Here is an 18,776-nt window from a genome sequence, read left to right on the forward strand (position 1 = left end):
CATGCTTGCAGTTTTAAACACATCTCTAACTTGAAACCTACCTATTTTTTTTATTAGTTCTAGATTTTTTTATGGATTTCTTAGTAAAGGCTAGAATAGAATTTGGTTAACGGCATTCAAAAGTTAAGGTGATTGTACATCTATCTGATATATATGATACATAGATATAAATCTGGGATTGAGAGAAATCATAGCTTGAAGTGTAGATCTAAGAGTAGATACTGACACTGAAATGATAGTAAAAACCATGAGGAGAAGTGTGATCTTCTTGAATGGAAATTTTGGGTATGAACATCATGCTATCTAGATAGAATTCGCTGTTTGAGGAGACCATTGGTCACGTCAGAGCTGTTATAATCCAGTGGTATGGCTAAACTCAGGAGTAATTAGAAGAGAGAATTGGTTTGGGAATGAGCTAAAGAACAGGAAAATACATATTTGCTGTCTTAGCAACTTGTCTGTGAAGAGGAACAGAGGAATGAGCCAGCACAAGGCTTTTCTGAATGCTTCTGCCATGATCTTGAATAGTCCATCAATCAAGAACTGAATCAAGGGATGCAGTTTTAATGTGCATTCAGAGAGACACGTTCTAGCAAACTGTAAGATATGATTGCATTAAACAGTACCTGTTTTGATGTGGAATGATGAGTGTCCAAACACGAGGCTTGTTTTTTTTACAAGTTTTTTTTTTTTTTTAACTCTACCTACTTAATGCTGATGGTAAAATTCCAGAGTTTTTAGCTGGAGATATCCATCTAGCTCTTACTAACAAGGTGAAATTTTTTTTTAAAGAAAGAACACATACAAAAAGTAGCCTATAAAGAACTGGTCATGTATGTATAAGGGAACTAATTATAGTTTGGAGAACTACAGGGCACACCTTTGTTACATGATGGAAGAATCCCATCCAGATTTGTTTTATTGTTGTTTTATTTTTGAGACAAAGTAGCCTTGACTGGCCTAGAACTCACTGTGTATACCAGGCTAGCCTTGAACTCACAGAGGTCCAATGACTTCAGTACTCTCTAGTGCTCCTGTTTTTTGTTTTTGAGACCTTTGTCTCAAACCATATAATTAGTTCAGGCTGACCTGAACTGGTCATGTAACAGAGGGTAACCTGGAACTTCTGCTCCTGCTTTCTCTGTGTTTTGAGTACTGGGAGTATAAATGAAGTTTATAACATGCTGGGAATTGAACCCAGGACTTTGTGCATGCTAGGTAAGCACTCTTTCATCTGAGATGCAGCCCAGAATTCACATATTTTGACTCACGCCAGTCTGGTGGCTAAGCACATGTTCTATGTCTTAAGAAAACATAGTATTTATAAAAGGAATACAAATATTTCTAAATTCTTTGGAAATCTTTTTTTTCCTCTTTGTTCTTTTCAGAGTCTCAATGCCGTTCTGCATTTGAAAACACCACACACTCTGTCTTCAGGTCAGCTAAGTTTTATTTTCATCATCCTGTGCACCTGCCCCACGAGCAAGATTTCTGCCCCGAGTCTTTGGGAAGGAGTGTTTTCATGCAGCATTCTTGGAAGGATTTCTTTCACCATCATTCGGAGCACAGCTGCCTTCCTCCCCCTGGCACAAGTGCAGACAAGACCAAGATGGATTACACCAGAATTAAGAGCCTCAGCATCAATTTGAATTTGGGAGACAATGAGAAGACAAATACTGTCAAGAATCAGGCTGGAGACCCAAAAGGCAAAAGACAGACAAATGACCCAAAAAAGGATCAGAAGGTCACCCCAGAGCTAGCAGCACAGTGCACTGTGAGTTTGAATGAACTCTGGAATAAGTACCAGGAGCGACAGAAACAGCAGAAACCACCTGCTGTTTGTGAAAAGAAAGAACTGTCTTTGGTGGAACGACTTGATCGTTTGGCTAAACTGCTTCAGAATCCCATCACACATTCTCTCCAGGCCTCAGAAAGTACCCAAGATGAAAGTAGAGGGGGACGAGGTGTGAGGGGCTGGACTGGGAGGAGGCGGCATCAGCTTAAAGGCAAGCTGCAGAGGAAGCAGCGTAAGAGCCTAGAGAGGGGCCACAGTGGGAAATCCAATCAGATTAAAATTGAGCAGGTTAAATTAGATAAATACATCCTGAGAAAACGACCGGATTTTAATTATGTCAGTAATACCTCCTCAGATTCTAGACCCTCAGACGAAAGTGAGCTCCTCACAGATAGTCCCAACATTTTCTCCAGCACTACTTCTCCTATGGACTCAGATGTGCTGACTCAGACTGACAGGGATGTGACTTTAAATGACAGGAGTAGCTCCATATCCACCATTGACACAGCCCGGCTGATCCAAGCTTTTGGCCATGAAAAACTGTGTTTGTCACCCAGGCGAATGAAATTATACAGCAGTGTCACTAATCAGCAGAGGAGATTTCTGGAGAAGCGGTATAAGCACAGCAAGAAGGCACTGAGCACGGGCTATCCCCAAATGACTTCTGAGTACACCAGAAGGAGGCACATCCAGGTACACGGCTACAAATTCCAACTGGGATGTGACTGCCTTTTTTGTGGACTTTTTAGTTAATCTCTTCACACAGGTGCAAAAAAAGAAGCCATTTTGCCCTTTCCTCACTATACCGTTTCTGCCCCGCTGGAAAAGAGTGAGAAAATGGAGCACAGCGCTATTGTTTGTTGTCATTCTTTCCTCAACACGCTTGCCAGTCACCCTGTGCATGCAGAGCTTTGCACTAGGCAGTCGGAGCTTCAAACTTAGCATGGCCTCTGTTCGCGGGGGTGGGCTGGGGTGGGATCTGTTTTTCATTCTTTCCTCCTGTCTTTTGAGAAGTATTTGAATTGCCTTTAAACGCATACACACATATAATACAACATTGTTTTTAAGTAAATGAAATTTAAAATCATATAAAAATTGAAAATGGGGTCAGCCACAACATGATTTAACATAAATAAAAGAAGAACTAAGAGTTGGAAAGGCAAGTTAAAGCCAGAAGGGGATAAATACACCTGGTGAATGGATGCGTTGGCCAGAAATAAGCTACAAGTTTGGTGTTACATACTCTAGAAGATAAGTTGTAATCACTTAACATGCTATAAAAGCAAGTCAGAATTTCAGAATCATTAGTTAGTTATTCAGTTACAGAAACCCAAGTGAAGTTTCCTCATCTGTCTTCATAAAGAAGACATTAACAGGGTAATGTTAACACCCTCGTGGTAGATGCCACAGCAGTCAGAGGTCACCTTACTTCAGAAAAGAGTTGATAAGGCAGATCCTCCACCCAAGAGTTAAATTAGAGCCATGTACATGGTGATGCACACTTGCTCTCTCAGCATTCAGGGTGCTGAAGCAGGGGGATTACTAGTTTGAGGCCAGCCTTAGCTACTTAGTGTAAACCTGTCTCAAAAAACAAAGTAACATCTAGAGAAGAGCTCTCCAAGGAGAGATGCTCTGTCCAATTGGAGTAGGGAAGATAGAATTTATTTTTATTTTACTCAAACTTTCAAATTTTCTATTTTTGTATATTTTATAATATATGGTTAGTAAAATAATTTATAAATAAATATCTATTTTGGCAATTTGTGCTCACAAGTATTTTGTTGGTAGGAGTTCATGGACACTGCTGGCCTCTAGGGAAGGAGACAGTAGGTGCTTAGCTTACCAGACCCAGTATTTTTCATTAGTGATCTTTGCGTAGATGTGAAATGACAGTGGTTACATACATTAACTAAAAAAAATTTTTTTAATCGTAGAAAAACTAGAAAAAACACTGGAAAGGGAAAAGGGCCAAGGTAGAAAGTTTATGTGTGAGCACATAGCACAAATCTTTTGCTTTTGAGCTGGGCGTTGTACATAACTGTGTTTGAAGTGCTCACGAATGAGACAGGAAGATGCCTGTGAGTTTGATACCACCCTGAGATATTTAGCAAAACCCTATCTCAAGAGCCCAGATGTTCCCCACCACCACCACTTAAATAGCAACATTTGGGGCTTATAATCATCCATGTTTTGCCCTTTTCATTAGCCCTAGACAACCAATAATCTTCTGTCTCTGGGGACTTGTCTTTCCTGGTTATTTCATATAAATACAGCCATATTGTATGTGACGTTGTCAGACTCTGCACACACCCCCAATTGAACAGGGACACTTTCCCTTTGAGGCACGTTCTCTACCACCAAGCTGCGGTTCCAGTCCTCATGTCAATCTTCATATCTATGCACATACATGTACATATAGCTGTTGTGAATAGGGCTGATCCTGGGGTCCTTATATACAGTTCTTTGCATAGCAATGCCAAATCATATCTTACCAATTATCTCTTACTAAAAAACTGCCCAACTGGGGAGACCACAGTGCCTGTCCTTTTATGCTTCTACCAGCAGTATTGTGAGGGCTCCTGCAGGCTTCTTCCTCTGTGACTGCATGGTTTTATACTCTCCTGTGCTGAACAAGGATTTCCATTTTAACACATCCTTGCCATGATTTATTTTCTGTTTTTTTAATTTTATATACTGGCTGTGCTATTTAGTAGGAAGTGGTTTCTTGCTATGGTTTTGATATACATTTTAACCATTTGTATATCTTTTTTGACCTTTTTTTTAAAAAGTCCTTTAACCTTTAGAAACTTAGTTACTTAACTTTTTGTACTGAAGTTGTTAAACTTTTCTATATCTTCAGTGTTGTAACTCCTTATTAAATGTATAATCTGAAAATGTATTTGGCCATTCTGTAGGCAGCCTCTCACGTAGTCACGTTTTGATTGTGTCTCTGACATACAGCAGCTGTAATAGTGCAGCACGTACTTTTTGTTACCTGTACTTTGGGGGTCATATCTAAGCAGTTGTTTCCAAATCTGATGTCATAAGGTTCTTGTCTTTTTAGTCTAGCTTTTATATTTAGAAACTCTATTTTGAGTTAATTTTTATATATGATGTTCAGAAAGGGTCTACCTTCATCCTTTGGTTGTTGTGTCTAATTCTGACTAGATCATTTGTTAAGACTGTTTTTCCCCTTTGTTCCTTGGCACTGTCTTCAGAAGTCATGAATATGTGTATGTCTGTCCACATTTGGATACTGTATTTTGTTTTATTGGTTTGTTTTTCTTTATGTCAGTACCAGTTTGAATTTAGTATATCTTCATTATAAGTTTTGATAGAACTATCCCATTTGTTTTGATCCTCAGATTCCTCAGAGCCTATACTTGTAAATATTTTATTCTTTTTGATGCTATTGTAAGTATAATTGTTTTAATTTCATTTTTGGATTATTTGTTGGTTTATAGATACATAGCTACTTCTTACATGTTGATCTTCTACTTTAGCAGTGTTGCTAGATTGATATGTTAACTTTTTTCTTTTTTCTTTTTTTTTTTTCTGGGACAGCGTAGCCCTGGCTGTCTTGGAACTCACTCGTAGACCAAGCTAGCCTTGAGCTCACAGAGATCTGCCTGTCTCTACCTTCCGAGTGCTGGGATTATTTGTTAACTCTTAACTTTCTTGTAGAGCATGTAGAATTTCCTTTCATCTGCAAATAGAGAGTCTTTCGCCTTTTTAGTTTGGATGGTTTGAATTTTTCTGTTTTACCAAGAACTTCTAGTAGAGTGTTACGTGGTAAAAGCAGGTACCCTTGTTCATGTTCAGGAGGAATACTTTGAGTCCTTCACAGCGGAGAACATGTTAACTGTGGGGCTTTCTCTTCTGACTTGTTATATTAAGGAAGTTCCCTTTTCGTCGTCTGGGTTTTATTTTTATTAAAAAAGGTTTTGGTTTTAGTCAGATTTGGCATCTACTGAAATGATCCTCACCATCCCATTTCCCATTAATACGGTATACATGAATTGATAATCACACGTTGAACTAATATTGCATTCCTGGTATAATTCCCATTTTGCTATGTTATGCAATCCTTTTCATGTGCCATAGGATTCAATTTGCAAGATGTTTGAAGAAGATGTTTGCATCTATATTTATATGGCCTATAGTTTTCTTGTGATGTTTTTGCTATCTTGGTTGTTAGGATAATACCAGCCTCGTGGACTGAGTTTGTCTCCTTTGGTGTTTTGATGTTGAGTGTTAGAATTAATGTTAATTCTTTATGTACTTCATAGAATTTACCAGTGATTGCCATAGACATAGTTCATGTATTTTTCTTTGATTTCTATTTCTTGAGTCAGTTTTTGTATTTTGTGTTTTCTAATAGCCATTACTTATTTTTAAAAGATTTATTTATTTTATTTTATGTGGCTGCGAACCCAAAGTAAACTGCCTGTTTGTTTCCTGGGATTATAGATATGTGCCACCACACCTGACTATGTACTTGTTTTAATCAGACAGAAGTGAGAAGTTTTAAACTGGAAATACAGTAATGCTGACAGTAATAATTACTTACGTCATTGACTTTAAAAAATGTTTCTTTAGTCAAAGTCTGATTGCAAATTCTTAGATGGGTATATGATTTCAAAGCATGCCCCCCACCCCGCCCAACAGTCTTCCTATGTAGCTCTGGCTGCTCTGAACTTAGTATGTAGACCAGTTTAGTTGGCCAGAGTACTATGCAGGTGCTGGGAATCAAACCCTGGTCATCTGCAAGGAACAAAAAGTGTCCTTACCCACTGAGTCGTCTCTCCAGCTCCAATCCCCACCCAAAATTTTGTTTTTGTGTGATGTTAATAGGTGTGCAAAGAAAGTGGATTTCCAAGTCCCTTGTTAATTTTAATCTTCCGCCTGAATGATAATCTGACCCTCCAGTTTTGTTATGGTAAATCCTCTCAGAAGTGTGGCAAGAGAGAAGCGTGAGAGAAGTTCTGTGCAGTTTCTGTGCCATTTGTATCTTCTCTTCCTCATCTTCATCATCATCTTTTCTCATATACATAGTTTAACTGTGTAACTCAAAACTTGTAATTCTCCAACCTCAGTCTCCCAAATTGTAGCGTTCCAGTAAAACACTGTCATACCTGACAGAGAAAAAATAAATTTAGTGCTAAGATTTAGTTAAATGAAATGTGTTCCCATTCATGCTTGCCTTTAAAAAAATTTCCCTGTACCCATTCTTATTTCAATCATGTGGCTGGCCTTTAAAAAATATGGTTTGAGTTGCATGAGTTCTTAAAAATACTTGTGTATTGCCAGGTGGTGGTTACACATGTGTTTAATCTCAGGACTTGGCAAGCAGAGGCATCTGATCTCTGAGTTTGAGACCAGCCTAATTTACAAAGCAAGTCCAGGACAGCTAGGGCCACACAGTAAAACCATGTCTCAAGAAAAACACAAAACCTTGTGTGTGTGCGTGCTCATGTGTGTGTGTACACGTGTGTGTGTACACGTGTGTGTGTACACGTGTGTGTGTACATGAATTTTGGTATAAAATGTGCACCACTGTTTTTTTTTTCTTTGATGCTCATAACTTCAGAGTCCTTTGGCATCTCATCACAGGTGTATCTAACCCAGATGTCTCGGCACTGTGTAATATTCCATCGAGTCTCTTCACATTTGCATGTGCTCTGCTGGACACTCCTCAGCTGTCCAGCACACAAAACAAGCAGTTTGTCTCTCTGTGACAGTCTTTTGCATCTATATTGGAATTGGGATTCTTGGGTCAACTACACAAATACTTAATTTCATATAAGAGTACAAACTTTTTTTTAGTATTTATTCCTACCTGAATTGTATAAAAATTTCCATTGCTACTTTTCAGCTAGTAATGTCTAGTCTTCATATGAAAATAAGAAATATGGATTTCTATACCATGTAAAGATAATATTTTTTAAATTTATATTTTTTTAAAAAAAAACTTTTCATTTTACATAGCAATCCCAGTTTCCACTCCTTTTCCTCCTCCCTCTCCCTTCACCTTTACCTCCCACCCCACCTCCATCCACTCCTCAGAGAGGGTAAGGCTTCCCATAGGGAGTCGTCAAAGTCCAGCACATTATTTTGAGGCAGGACCAAGACCCTCCCCACTATATCTAGGCTGAGCAAGGTATCTCCCCAAAGAGAATGGGTTCCAAAAAGCCAGTACAAGCAGTAGGGATAAATCCTGTATTCACTGCCAGTGGCCCCACAGTCTCTCCTAGCTGTAGAACTGTCACCCACATCCAGAGGACCTAGTTTGGTCCTGTGCTGACTGGTTCCCCTGCTGCCAGGCCCAGTGAGCTTCCGTTAGCTCAAGTCAGCTGTTTCAGTGGGTATCCCTATCATGGTTTTGAACCCTTTGCTCATATTGTTCCTCCATCTCCCCACCTGGATTTTGGGAGCTCAGCCCAGTGCTCTGCTGTGGATCTCTGCATCTGCTTCCATTGGTTGCTGGATGAAGATTCTATGATGACCATTAAGGTAGTCATCAATCTAACTACAGAGCAAGGCCAGTTCGGGCATCCTCTCCACAACTGCTTAGACTTTTAACTGGGGTCATCCATAAGAATTCCTGGAAATTTCTCTAGTGCCAGGTTTCTTGCTAGTCCCATAAATGACTCACTCATTCAACATAGCTCTTTCCTTGCTCTTCCTCTCTTGCTCTTCCATCTCGATCATTCTGTTCCCTCAAGTTCTCCTCCCTCCCCTTCCATCTTCCCTTCTCCCCCACTCCCATGCTCCCAATATTCTCAGGAGTTCTTGTCTATTTCCCCTTCCCAGGTGGAAATCTATGTATGTTTCTCTTAGGATTCTCCTTGTTATCTAACTTCTCTGTGGTTGTAGACTATCGATTGGTTATCCTTTGTTTTACTTCTAATATCCATTGATGAGCGAGTACATATTGTGCTCATCTTTCTGGGTCTGGGTTCCCTCACTGAGGTTGGTGTTTTCTAGTTCCATCCATTTGCATGTAAATTTCAAGATGCCATTTTTTTTTAACCTCTGATTATTACTCCACTGTGTAAAAGTACCACATTTTCTTTATCCATTCTTTGGTAAAGGGGCATCTAGGTTGCTTCCAAGTTCTGGCTATTACAAATAATGCTGTTATGAACATAGTTGAGCAGATGTACTTATAGTATGACTGAGCATTCTTTGGGTCCAAGAGTTTGGTATTGCTGGGGCTTGAGGTAGGTTGATTTCCAATTTTTTGAGAATCCGATATACTGATTTCCAAAGTGGCTATACATGTTTGCACTCCCATCAGCAAAAGCGGTCATTGATGTTTTTGATCTTAGCCATTCTAACTGGTGTAAGATGGAATCTCAAAGTCATTTTGATTTGCATTTCCCTGATGGCTAAGGATATTGCACATTTCCTTAAGTGTCTTCTTGGCCATTTGAGATTCTTCTGTTAAGAATTCTGTTTAGATCAGTACCCTATTTTTAAAATTGGGTTATTAGATATTTTGATGTCTAGTTTCTTGAGTTCTGTAAATATTTTGGAGATCAAGCCTCTGATGTGGGGTTGTTGAAGATCTTTTTCCATTCAGTACCCTGCTGTTTTGCTGTACTGACTGTGTTCTTTGCTTTACAGAAGCTTCTCAGTTTTAGAAGGTCCCATTTATTTATTGTTGCTCTCAGTGTCAGTGCTACAGGTATTATACTTACAAAGTGGTTTCCTGTTCTCATATGTGAAGGCTGCTTCCTACTTTCTCTTCTGTGAGGTTCAGTGTGACTGGATTTGTATTGAGGTCTTTGATCTATTTGTACTTGAGTTTTGTGCATGGGGATAGATATGATTCTATTTGCATTCTTCTACATGCTGACATCCAGTTATGCCAGTACTGTTTGTTGAAGATGCTTTATTTTTTCCATTGTATAATTTTATTTTCTTTGTCAAAAATCAGGTGTTCATAGGTGTGTGGATTAATATCTGGATCTTTGATTCAATTCCATTGGTACGCCTGTCTTTTCATGCCAGTACTAAGCTGTTTTCATTACTGTAGCTATATAATAGAGATTGATGTCAAGCTATAATAGAGCTTGTGATACCTCCAGAAGTTTCTTTATTGTATAGGGTTGTTTTGGCTATCCTGGTTTGTTTATTTTTCCATATGAAGTTGATCATTGTTCTTTTGAGGTCTGTGAAGAATTGTCTTGGGATTTTTGATGGAGATTGCATTAAATCTGTAGATTGCTTGGTAGGATTGCCATTTTTATTTTGCTGATCCTACCTATTCAAGAGCATGGGAGGTCTTTTCAGTTTCTTTCTTCAAAGACTTAAGTTCTTGTTAAGGTCTTTGACATCTTTGGTTAGTATTATCCCAAGATATTTTATGTTATTTGTGGCTATTGTGAATGGTGATGTCTCTGATTTCTTTCTCAGCCCCTTTACCATTTGTATATATACTGATTTTTTTTTGAGTTGACCTTGTATCTAGACAGGTTACTGAAGGTGTTTATCAGCTGTAGGAGTTCCCTCATCAAATTTTTGGGGCATATTTGTATACTATTATATCATCTGCAAATAGCGAAAGTTTGGCTTCTTCCTTTGCCATTTGTATCCCCTTGATCTCCTTTTGTTGTCTTATTGCTCCAGTACTATATTGAATAGTGTAACATGAGGGCCTGCTAGTTGGGGTTTTTGTCCTGCCCAGTTCCCGCAGCCATTTAGTCCCAGAGAAAAATCACACAGAGAGTCTACATTAGACAAAAACTGATTGGCCGATTAACTCAGGCTTTGTATTAGCTCTTATAACCCATTATTTTTATCTATGTTCACCACATGGCTTGGTACCTTTTTCAGCGGGGCAGATCACATCCAGACTTGGGAGAAATGGACTTTCTCCTTCCTAGAATTCTCCTGTTCTCATCCCGCCTCTACTTCCTGTTTGGTTGACCCGCCTATACTTTCTGCCTGGCCAATCAGCATTTATTTAAAACATGATTGAAAGAATACAGACAATTCTCCCGCACCACTCCCCCCCCCCCATTTTTTTAAACAAAGGAAAATATCCATAGTCTATTTTTTGGGAATGTGGGCGTAGTATTCCAGGCTACTTCCGGGTGGTTGGGGGCGCTGATAATCTTAAGGGGACCTAATGAAAATTTAGAGTTATGATCAAGTCCTGACTGGAGTATCCTGTGAGGCTTGATCATCTCAGGCAACATCTTGAATCTGTTCTGGATGTAGAACTCAGAAATCTAGGCTATCTGTTCCTACTGGAGATTTCTCAGGTGGTCTTCCTTGATCAAACCTGATTTTTCTTACCTCAGAATGAATCCACAGTCTCATTTCCTGTGGAAACAAAAACAAAGTCTCTTCTCCAAAGTAACATATCTTTTTTTTTATATTTATTTATTTATTATGTATACAGTATTCTGTCTGCTTATATGCCTGCATGCCAGAAGAGGGCACCAGATCTCATCACAGATGGTTGTGAGCCACCATGTGGTTGCTGGGAATTGAACTCAGGACCTTTGGAAGAGCAGGCAATGCTCTTAACCTCTGAGCCATCTCTCCAGCCCCCCAGTAACATATCTTTTGACTTCAATTTTGAAGTCAAGGTATTTTCAAAATACCTATCTTGGATTAATTCAGCAGCATCTATAAGCAAATATCTTTTAGCAGCTGTTGCTCCTTCCTCAGCATTCAAACAATTCAAAGAGAGCATAATAGCATACAGTATCCAGATTCTCTGTGTTTTCCATCTTTATGCGGCTTTATTTTAAACTCTATTTTATTTTTAATTCTTGGCTTTTTGAGACAGGGTTTCTGTGTTTCTTTGTCCTGGAACTCACTCAGTAGACCAGGCTGTCCTTGAACTCACAGAGATCCACCTGTCTCTGCCTCCCAGTGCTGGGATTAAAGGTATGTGCTACCACACCTTGAAGTCACAGATGTCAGTCTACCTCTGTCTCCCAAGTATCGGGGATTAAAGGTGTGTGCTACCACACCCAACTACTCTTTCTTTCTTATTTTAAGGACTTTAACATTTTTTTTCAAGCCTGCATATATTTTTAAACACAGTAAACCGTTTGGAGGTTTTTTTCGTCTTTGAATCTATCTTTATTGTATATCTCTCTCTTCTTCTGACCACATGAGTCTTTAACTTACTAAGCAATATCTGAAGGATTAAAGCTGTGGCTTTGACAGCTGGATCCAGCCCATTTCTTAGTTTTCTGAAATTTCAGCTTCCTGGTGGAGGTACTAGCTGTAGCCACGTTTATCTCCACAACTCTATGGCATTTCAAGGTCCTTGCCAGCAAGCAAGCTGCAGCAGTCTGCTCACAAACCACACTCAAATGCTCCATAGTTAGACTGCCTGCCTAAAAGAGTCAGAGTTTGCCCTGGCAGGATGGCCCCGAAAGTCAGCATTTTAAACTGGTGCAGCTTTTTTCCTGCTACAGCTGAAAACTGAGAATCATGCAGTCAGCTTTTATAAACACTATTTAAATGTTTCTTGGCAGGACCTCTTAAAAGAGCTGCAAGGCTTTACTGCTAAAGCTGAGTCAGGAAGCCTCTCTTTGATGAGAGTGCTTGCTTGCCTCTAGCAAGCAGAGCAGACCCGAGAAATTACTGCTACCAAGAAACCAAGTGTAATATTGTTATTTTGTTCTAGAATTACTTTCCAAACTGTCTCAGGCTTTATGTGGATGCAATTGTCCATGTTGGTGCCATTCTGTAACACAGCTCCCACAGCAGAATAGATAGGAGAGAGCGGATAGCCTTGTTTTGTTCCTAATTTTAGTGGAATTACTTTGTTTCTCTCCATTTAAATTAATGTTGGCTGTCAGCTTGCTTTTTTATTTTGTTTTTATTATGTTTTGATACATTCCTTATAACCCTGATCTCTCCAAGATCTTTATCATGAAGGGATGTTGGATTTTGACAAATACTTTTTCAGCATCTAGTGAGATGATCATATGTTTTTTTCTTTCAGTTTACTCATTTGATAAAGTACATTGATAAGTTTTTGTATGTTGAAGCGTCCCTGCATCTCTGGGATGAAGCTGACTTGATCATGGTGGATGATTTTTTTTTTTTGATGTTTTCTTGGATTCGGTTTGCCAGTATTTATTGAGTATTTTTGCATGAATATTCACGAGGGAGATTGGTCTGTAATTCTCTCTCTTGGTTGAGTCTTTGTGTGATTTCGGTATCAGGATAACTGTAGCTTCATGAGAAGAGTTTGGCATTGTTTCTATTGTGTGGAACAATTTGAGGAGTATAGGTATTAGCTCTCCTCTGAAGTTCTAGTAGAGTTTGTGCGGAAACCATCAGGCCCTGGGCTTTTTTTGTTTGGGAGACTTTTGATGACTGCTTCTATTTCCTTATAGGTTATAGGTCTATTTAAATTGTCCATTTATTTAAACTGTTCATCTTTATTTAATTTTGGTATGTGGTACCCATCCAGAAAATTGTCCATTACATTTTCCAATTTTTTGGAGTACAGGTTTTCAAAGTATGACCTAATGAATCTCTGAATTTCCTCAGTGTCTGTTGCCCCCTTTTCATTTCTGATTTTGTTAATTTGGATATTCTCTCTTTGCCTTTTGATTAGTTTGGATAAGGGTTTGTCTATCTTGTTGATTTTTCTCACAGAACCAGCTCTTTGTTTTATTGATTGTTTGAATTGTTTTGTTTCTATTTTATTGATTTCATCTTTCAATTTGATTTTTTTGTTTTGTGTCTGAGTGAATGTTACTTGTCTTTGTGTGTGCCGTATTCATAAACTGTGGGCATGACACAGTGGCACATCCTTCCATGTCAGCAGAGCTGCTTTAAAGACTTGTCCACCCACACACACTTCTAATATAGAATGTGATCCGTGGAGTGGATGCTCGAATATGCTTCTTTGAGACTCACATACACATGAAGAAAGGATGGGAGACTGTGGTACAGTATTAACAAGCTTCTTTTAAGATATCTCTGTAAAACTCCATTCTCAAAACTTAGCATCCACAGTTAGTTCCAAACATCTATGGAATATTTACAAAAAGTAATTGCACATTAAGCAAAATGTTGACAAATCCCAAAGTAGTTTTACAAGTAAGCTAGTATTCTGTAATCACAACACAGTAAAACTAGGCTGAACAAATATTTTAAAATTAAATGCATTGTTTTACATTTCAAGGTAATAATGGTATGTCAAAACTAGGAGTTGTGGCACAATCTGTGGTGAGAAGAGCATGTCCACCATTGGAATCCATTCCCAGGACTGATGAGCACAGTCAAGAGCAGACCCTTTAACAGAACAGTCGCTTTCTCTGGTTTCCTTCACAGAAGGAAAGAAGGTGATACGGAGACACAGACACAGACAAGGGGATGTTTCTTAGACTATGTGTGTGCATCAAATGGGGACAAAGGCGATATTTTCAAGGTTGTTTTAGGCAGATATATTTTAGAATCTAATTGGATGATTATTGAGGAAAACATAACTGAAAGATAGAGACTTAACTAATCAAAGTTGAATTGCTGTCTGTAATCTACAGCTCACTACCTCTTGGCCCTGAACGTGACCCCTCTGGAAAGGTGTTTCCCAACAAGTTTCCCATTCCGCAGGTCTGAGAGTGTGTGCTGTGTTATCCCCAGGCCCAGTTCAGGGACTCAGCTTTTTAACCTCTGCTAGTACTCTGAAATGTGTTTTTTAAAAATTTAGTTTAAGATTTTTCATTTATATTTGTTGTGCTGTCTTTTATAGCCTTTTTTCATTATTCCCTGAAGACTCCTTTATTGATTCTTAAACATTAGTTGGCCTGCAATTATGTTGTAACATTGTTTCTTTATTCATTCCACTAGTCCGCCCTTAAGCTTATTAACACAAATTTCCTACTTAAAAAAATAGATAGGGGTAAGAAAGCAGTACGTTTAAACTGCTAATGTATATAGTTTATCTTGCGTGTAAATTTCTCTAAATAATTACCAGTAAATACCTTTTATTAAGAACGTAATATAAAGTCACTAAGAAAATCTGGAGTCCGTTTGTTAACTGGATGTTAACCATTAAGACTCTAACTGAGTAGCACGTTTTTCTTTTGAAATTTTAATCTAAAACAGTTGAAATATTGGGACCTGATCAAAATGGAAAGATCTGAAGTGGAAATTAATTCTGGCTCAGGTATAAAGTTTTATTCACTAATGCTAAAATTGGATCAGATCCTCCAAGTAAACCTAACATCAGGTGCAGCTGGCCACCCGAGTCAGATGGTGGTAGCGACCTGGTGAATGATCAGGATCCCTCCGGATGTTTATAGCCAAGGGCTGAGGTTTTCAAGGGAGCACAAAGGAAAATGCCACTTTCAGACCATATTGTTTCCACCTTAATAAAAACCTTTGAATTGCTACCATCCTGCTCTACAACGGTTTGTGATCGTGAGTCAACTTCCTGCCTTGTCCACATGTTGATGGTGGAGTTGAAGTCCTTGGTTTCCTTTCTTCCTCTGTTCCTCAACTCTGCTATATCTGGGAACTTTCCTGATGTCAACCATAATGACCTCCATAGCATGTTAACCACATTGGTAACTACAGCTTGAGTGTTGGGGTCACCCACAGTTGTTGTCCTCTCTTCAGTCCTCACTGTCATGGGTACCGGGAGAAAAAAACCCAAAAGCCAAGAACCTATTCAGATACAATGCCCTTTTAACTTTTTATGGAAGATTTGACACACATTTTTGGTTTGTTTTTGAAATAGGGTCTTTCTATATAGCTCCAACTATTTAGAATTCACTATGTATACCATCCTGGCCTCAAATTCACAGAGATCTGCCTGCCTCTGCCTCCCATTAAAGGTGTCTGCAACCATGGCCAGTTGTTTTCATAATGGGTATCATTTACCCTCTAGGTCTCCTTCATAACTTTTGTCTCTAGGAATTACATGTCAAAGGTTATTTTTTGTACAGATACGTAATTATGTCACCCCTTAGTGGGCCAATACATTTTATTACTAGACTATAAATTATCTAGACATCAACTAAAGTTGATCTGGTCTTTTTCTGTTAGTTTAGTTTTTATTTATTTATTTATTTATTTTTTGAGGCATGTTTTTTTTCTGTGTAACAGCCCTGGCTGTCCTGGAACTTGTTTGGTAGACCAGGCTTGCCTTAAACTCACTGAGATCCGCCTGCCTCTGCCTCACAAGTACTGCGATTAAAGACGTGCGCCACCACCACCCGACTTGATCTGGACATTTCTAAAGCCTTTTGGCAAGAAACATGTTTTGGTGCCATAGAGTTCCTCTGATTTTGACTGACTTACTAGAGTGTGTTTCTGACTTAAGCTTAGGTAGTTATAATCATTCAACTCCTCAGAAGGACAAACCTCTCTCCGGTGCCTAGCTGATTGAAGGCCACTGATATTAAGCTACAAATACACTTTTCCAAGCTCAATTTTTATATCCAGAGTAATTCTCTATTTTGGACAGGGTCTCAAATAGCCCAGGCTTTTAACATGCTGTGTACCCAAAGATGACTTTGATTTCCTGATTCTCCTGCCTTTGCTTCTCAAGTGCTGGAATACAGGTATACACTATCACACCTGACAGGTTGTCTGTTTATTGACTGGTATACTTAACGAAACAGAGATAATCTTAGACTCTTGAATGGTTTAAAAAGCTGGGGCAAAGTGGCAATTTGGGAGGCCGAGAAAAGCAGACCAGAAATTCAGTTGCCCTTGCCTTGCCTGCTTAGGAAGTTAAAGGCCAGACTGTCTCCATAAATACAATATTTAATTTAAAGGCTTCCTTCCTGCATCTTTCTGATGTCTAATCAGTAAACGTCGGAATGGGTCTTATCTAGTACTTTTTAAGTTAAAAAGTTCTACAAAAGTTTACAAAAACATCCCTGCAATGGTGGCATGTTCCTTGATCCTGTATAGAGCCAGGCAACAGCAGGTGAGTTTGCTCTCATAACAGACACTAGAGAGAAGCAGCCAGCTAGCATACATCTTCCAAGATGATACACAACTGAAAACATACACTGTGGTAACTGATGTCATTTAACTTGGGAACACTTAAATCTTTTTATGAAAGCCCCATGTAGGAAAACAAAATGAGCCAATCTACACTCATATCTGGAGGTTAATAAGGTGCCTGCGTCCCTCTATGGACAGAGTGATCTGGTCTCTTGCTTGCCAGAAGCATTTGTTGGTGAGTTTTTGAACATGAATCCCATGGTGGATTCCCCAAGCCAGTTTGACACAAGTACAAGTCTTCTCATGGTGACTTTGGAATCTGGGTAGAAGTCAGTACTCCCTGCACCATTGCTTGACCAGCCTTATACCTTGTGCTTTGCTCTAGGGTGTGGGCCTCTATTTCACTAATGCTCTTATATTATACCATAGCACATTTACTATTTTTGTGGTTAGATACTCCACTTAGCTGAATGCCACATTTTGTTTTGTCATTCAGTTTATGGATATGATTTTCTCCTTTTTTGTCTATTTCAACAAAACTGGGTGAGCTTGTACACATTTTCATGTGTTAGCCTGTTCCCTTTTCTTAGGAATATGTCTGGGTGGAATTGTTTGATCTCATGCAGCTCTCTTCACTTCTGGTGAACTGCCAGACTTTGAAAAGTACCTTTAGCAGTTCACATCCCCATAAGCAGTGTGAACATTTCAGTTTCTCAGCATCCCAGTTAGTATTTGTTTTGTCTCCTTTGGCTTTCACCATCTTAGAGGGCTGAATAAGTACATTTTGTTGGGAGGAGTTTATTTTAGGCCATAGTTTTAAATGTTTAGCTTTTCATAGCAATTTGTCAAAAATGCACTATAATTGTGGGTTTTCCATGGCTTGTGCATTCACAATGAGTTGTTAATAGTTTCTAGCACAAGTGAGTTGTGCGATCATCAGCATATCTTCCTTAGGCTTTTTCTATCCAAGAAGCTCCCTTGTTTATGTTTACAGTTATTCCCAGCTTTGGGAACCCTCATCCTGCCTGTTCTGCACAGTTCATACTGAGTCGCTGATGGTGCAGCCTTTGCCTCTGGCTTGCTTGCTTTTGCATGCTGATTTCAGAGTTTACCCATGTGGTACGTTGTCAGGAATTCCTCCTACTGTTGAGTTGTAGTTGGTTATATGGTTTTACCACATTGTGTCTGTTAGTGGACATTTAGAATGTTTAGGTTGTTTTTAATTATTGGAACATGACTATAAACATTTGTCTAGAAGTTTTTTGTAAGCATTTAAATTTGTTTTATTTCCTTTATGACGTATGGCAAATTTTTAAGAAACTGCCTGTGTTTTTTCAAAATGCCCATGTGCAGTGTGTTGAGCATTCCAGTTCTTCCACATCTTGCCTGTCATTATTCGTGTTTTTGTGGTGACCATCCTAAATGATGTGAAGGAATTCGTGATGCTTTTAATTTGGACTTTGCCAGTGGCTTGATAGTGAAGATCTTTTTGTGTTCTTGTCTTTGGTGGAAAGGATACTCAAATATTTTGCCTGTTTTTAAGTTAGGTCGTCTGTCTTCCTGTTCAGCTCGTAAGAGTTTTATGTTTTTGGTCACCTGTCAGCCTTGGGTAAGATGAAGTGCGGTGTCTGGTCTCCTCAGCTCTGTGTTTTTGTCACAAGTCTTACCAGTGTGTAACCTGAGGACAAGACCTCTTGTTCCTGCACTCTCCTTTAGTTTAGTTTTATAACAAAATTTGATGTTCAAATGGTGAGTAATGCAGTTTGGGTTAACTTTTTCCCTCCTTGTGAATTGTGTTGTTACTATTAGACCTGAGATTTTTTTTTTCCCCCTGGTCAAGATCACAAAGATTTTCTCCTATGTTTTTATTTTAAAATTTACTGTAGGCGTGTCCCACCTGTAGTCCACATGTATTTCAGGATATCTATTGTGCTATTCATGGATGGCAATGTCATGTAGCAATCTCAAAGAGTTTGGACATATCTGTTGGCTTTAGTAATTATTTAGCTCTGCTCAGTAAAATGTGTGTGATGTG

At 38.9% G+C, this 18,776-nt stretch overlaps 1 protein-coding gene across 6 annotated transcripts in view; it reads left to right on the forward strand.

Moving 5' to 3' along the window:
* Positions 1–18,776, forward strand: part of Alms1 (ALMS1 centrosome and basal body associated protein) — a 123,408-nt gene that overhangs the window by 91,564 nt on the left and 13,068 nt on the right. For all 6 annotated transcript variants that reach the window (XM_085690559.2, XM_085690558.2, XM_085690561.2 and 3 more), the window contains one exon: positions 1,389–2,488. In XM_085690559.2, the coding sequence (XP_085546685.2) occupies positions 1,389–2,488 (1,100 nt within the window). The remainder of the gene's footprint in view (positions 1–1,388; positions 2,489–18,776) is intronic.

The sequence above is a fragment of the Myodes glareolus genome, chromosome 6 (genome assembly GCF_982192425.1).
Source record: "Myodes glareolus chromosome 6, mMyoGla1.1, whole genome shotgun sequence".
Lineage (NCBI taxonomy): Eukaryota > Metazoa > Chordata > Mammalia > Rodentia > Cricetidae > Myodes > Myodes glareolus.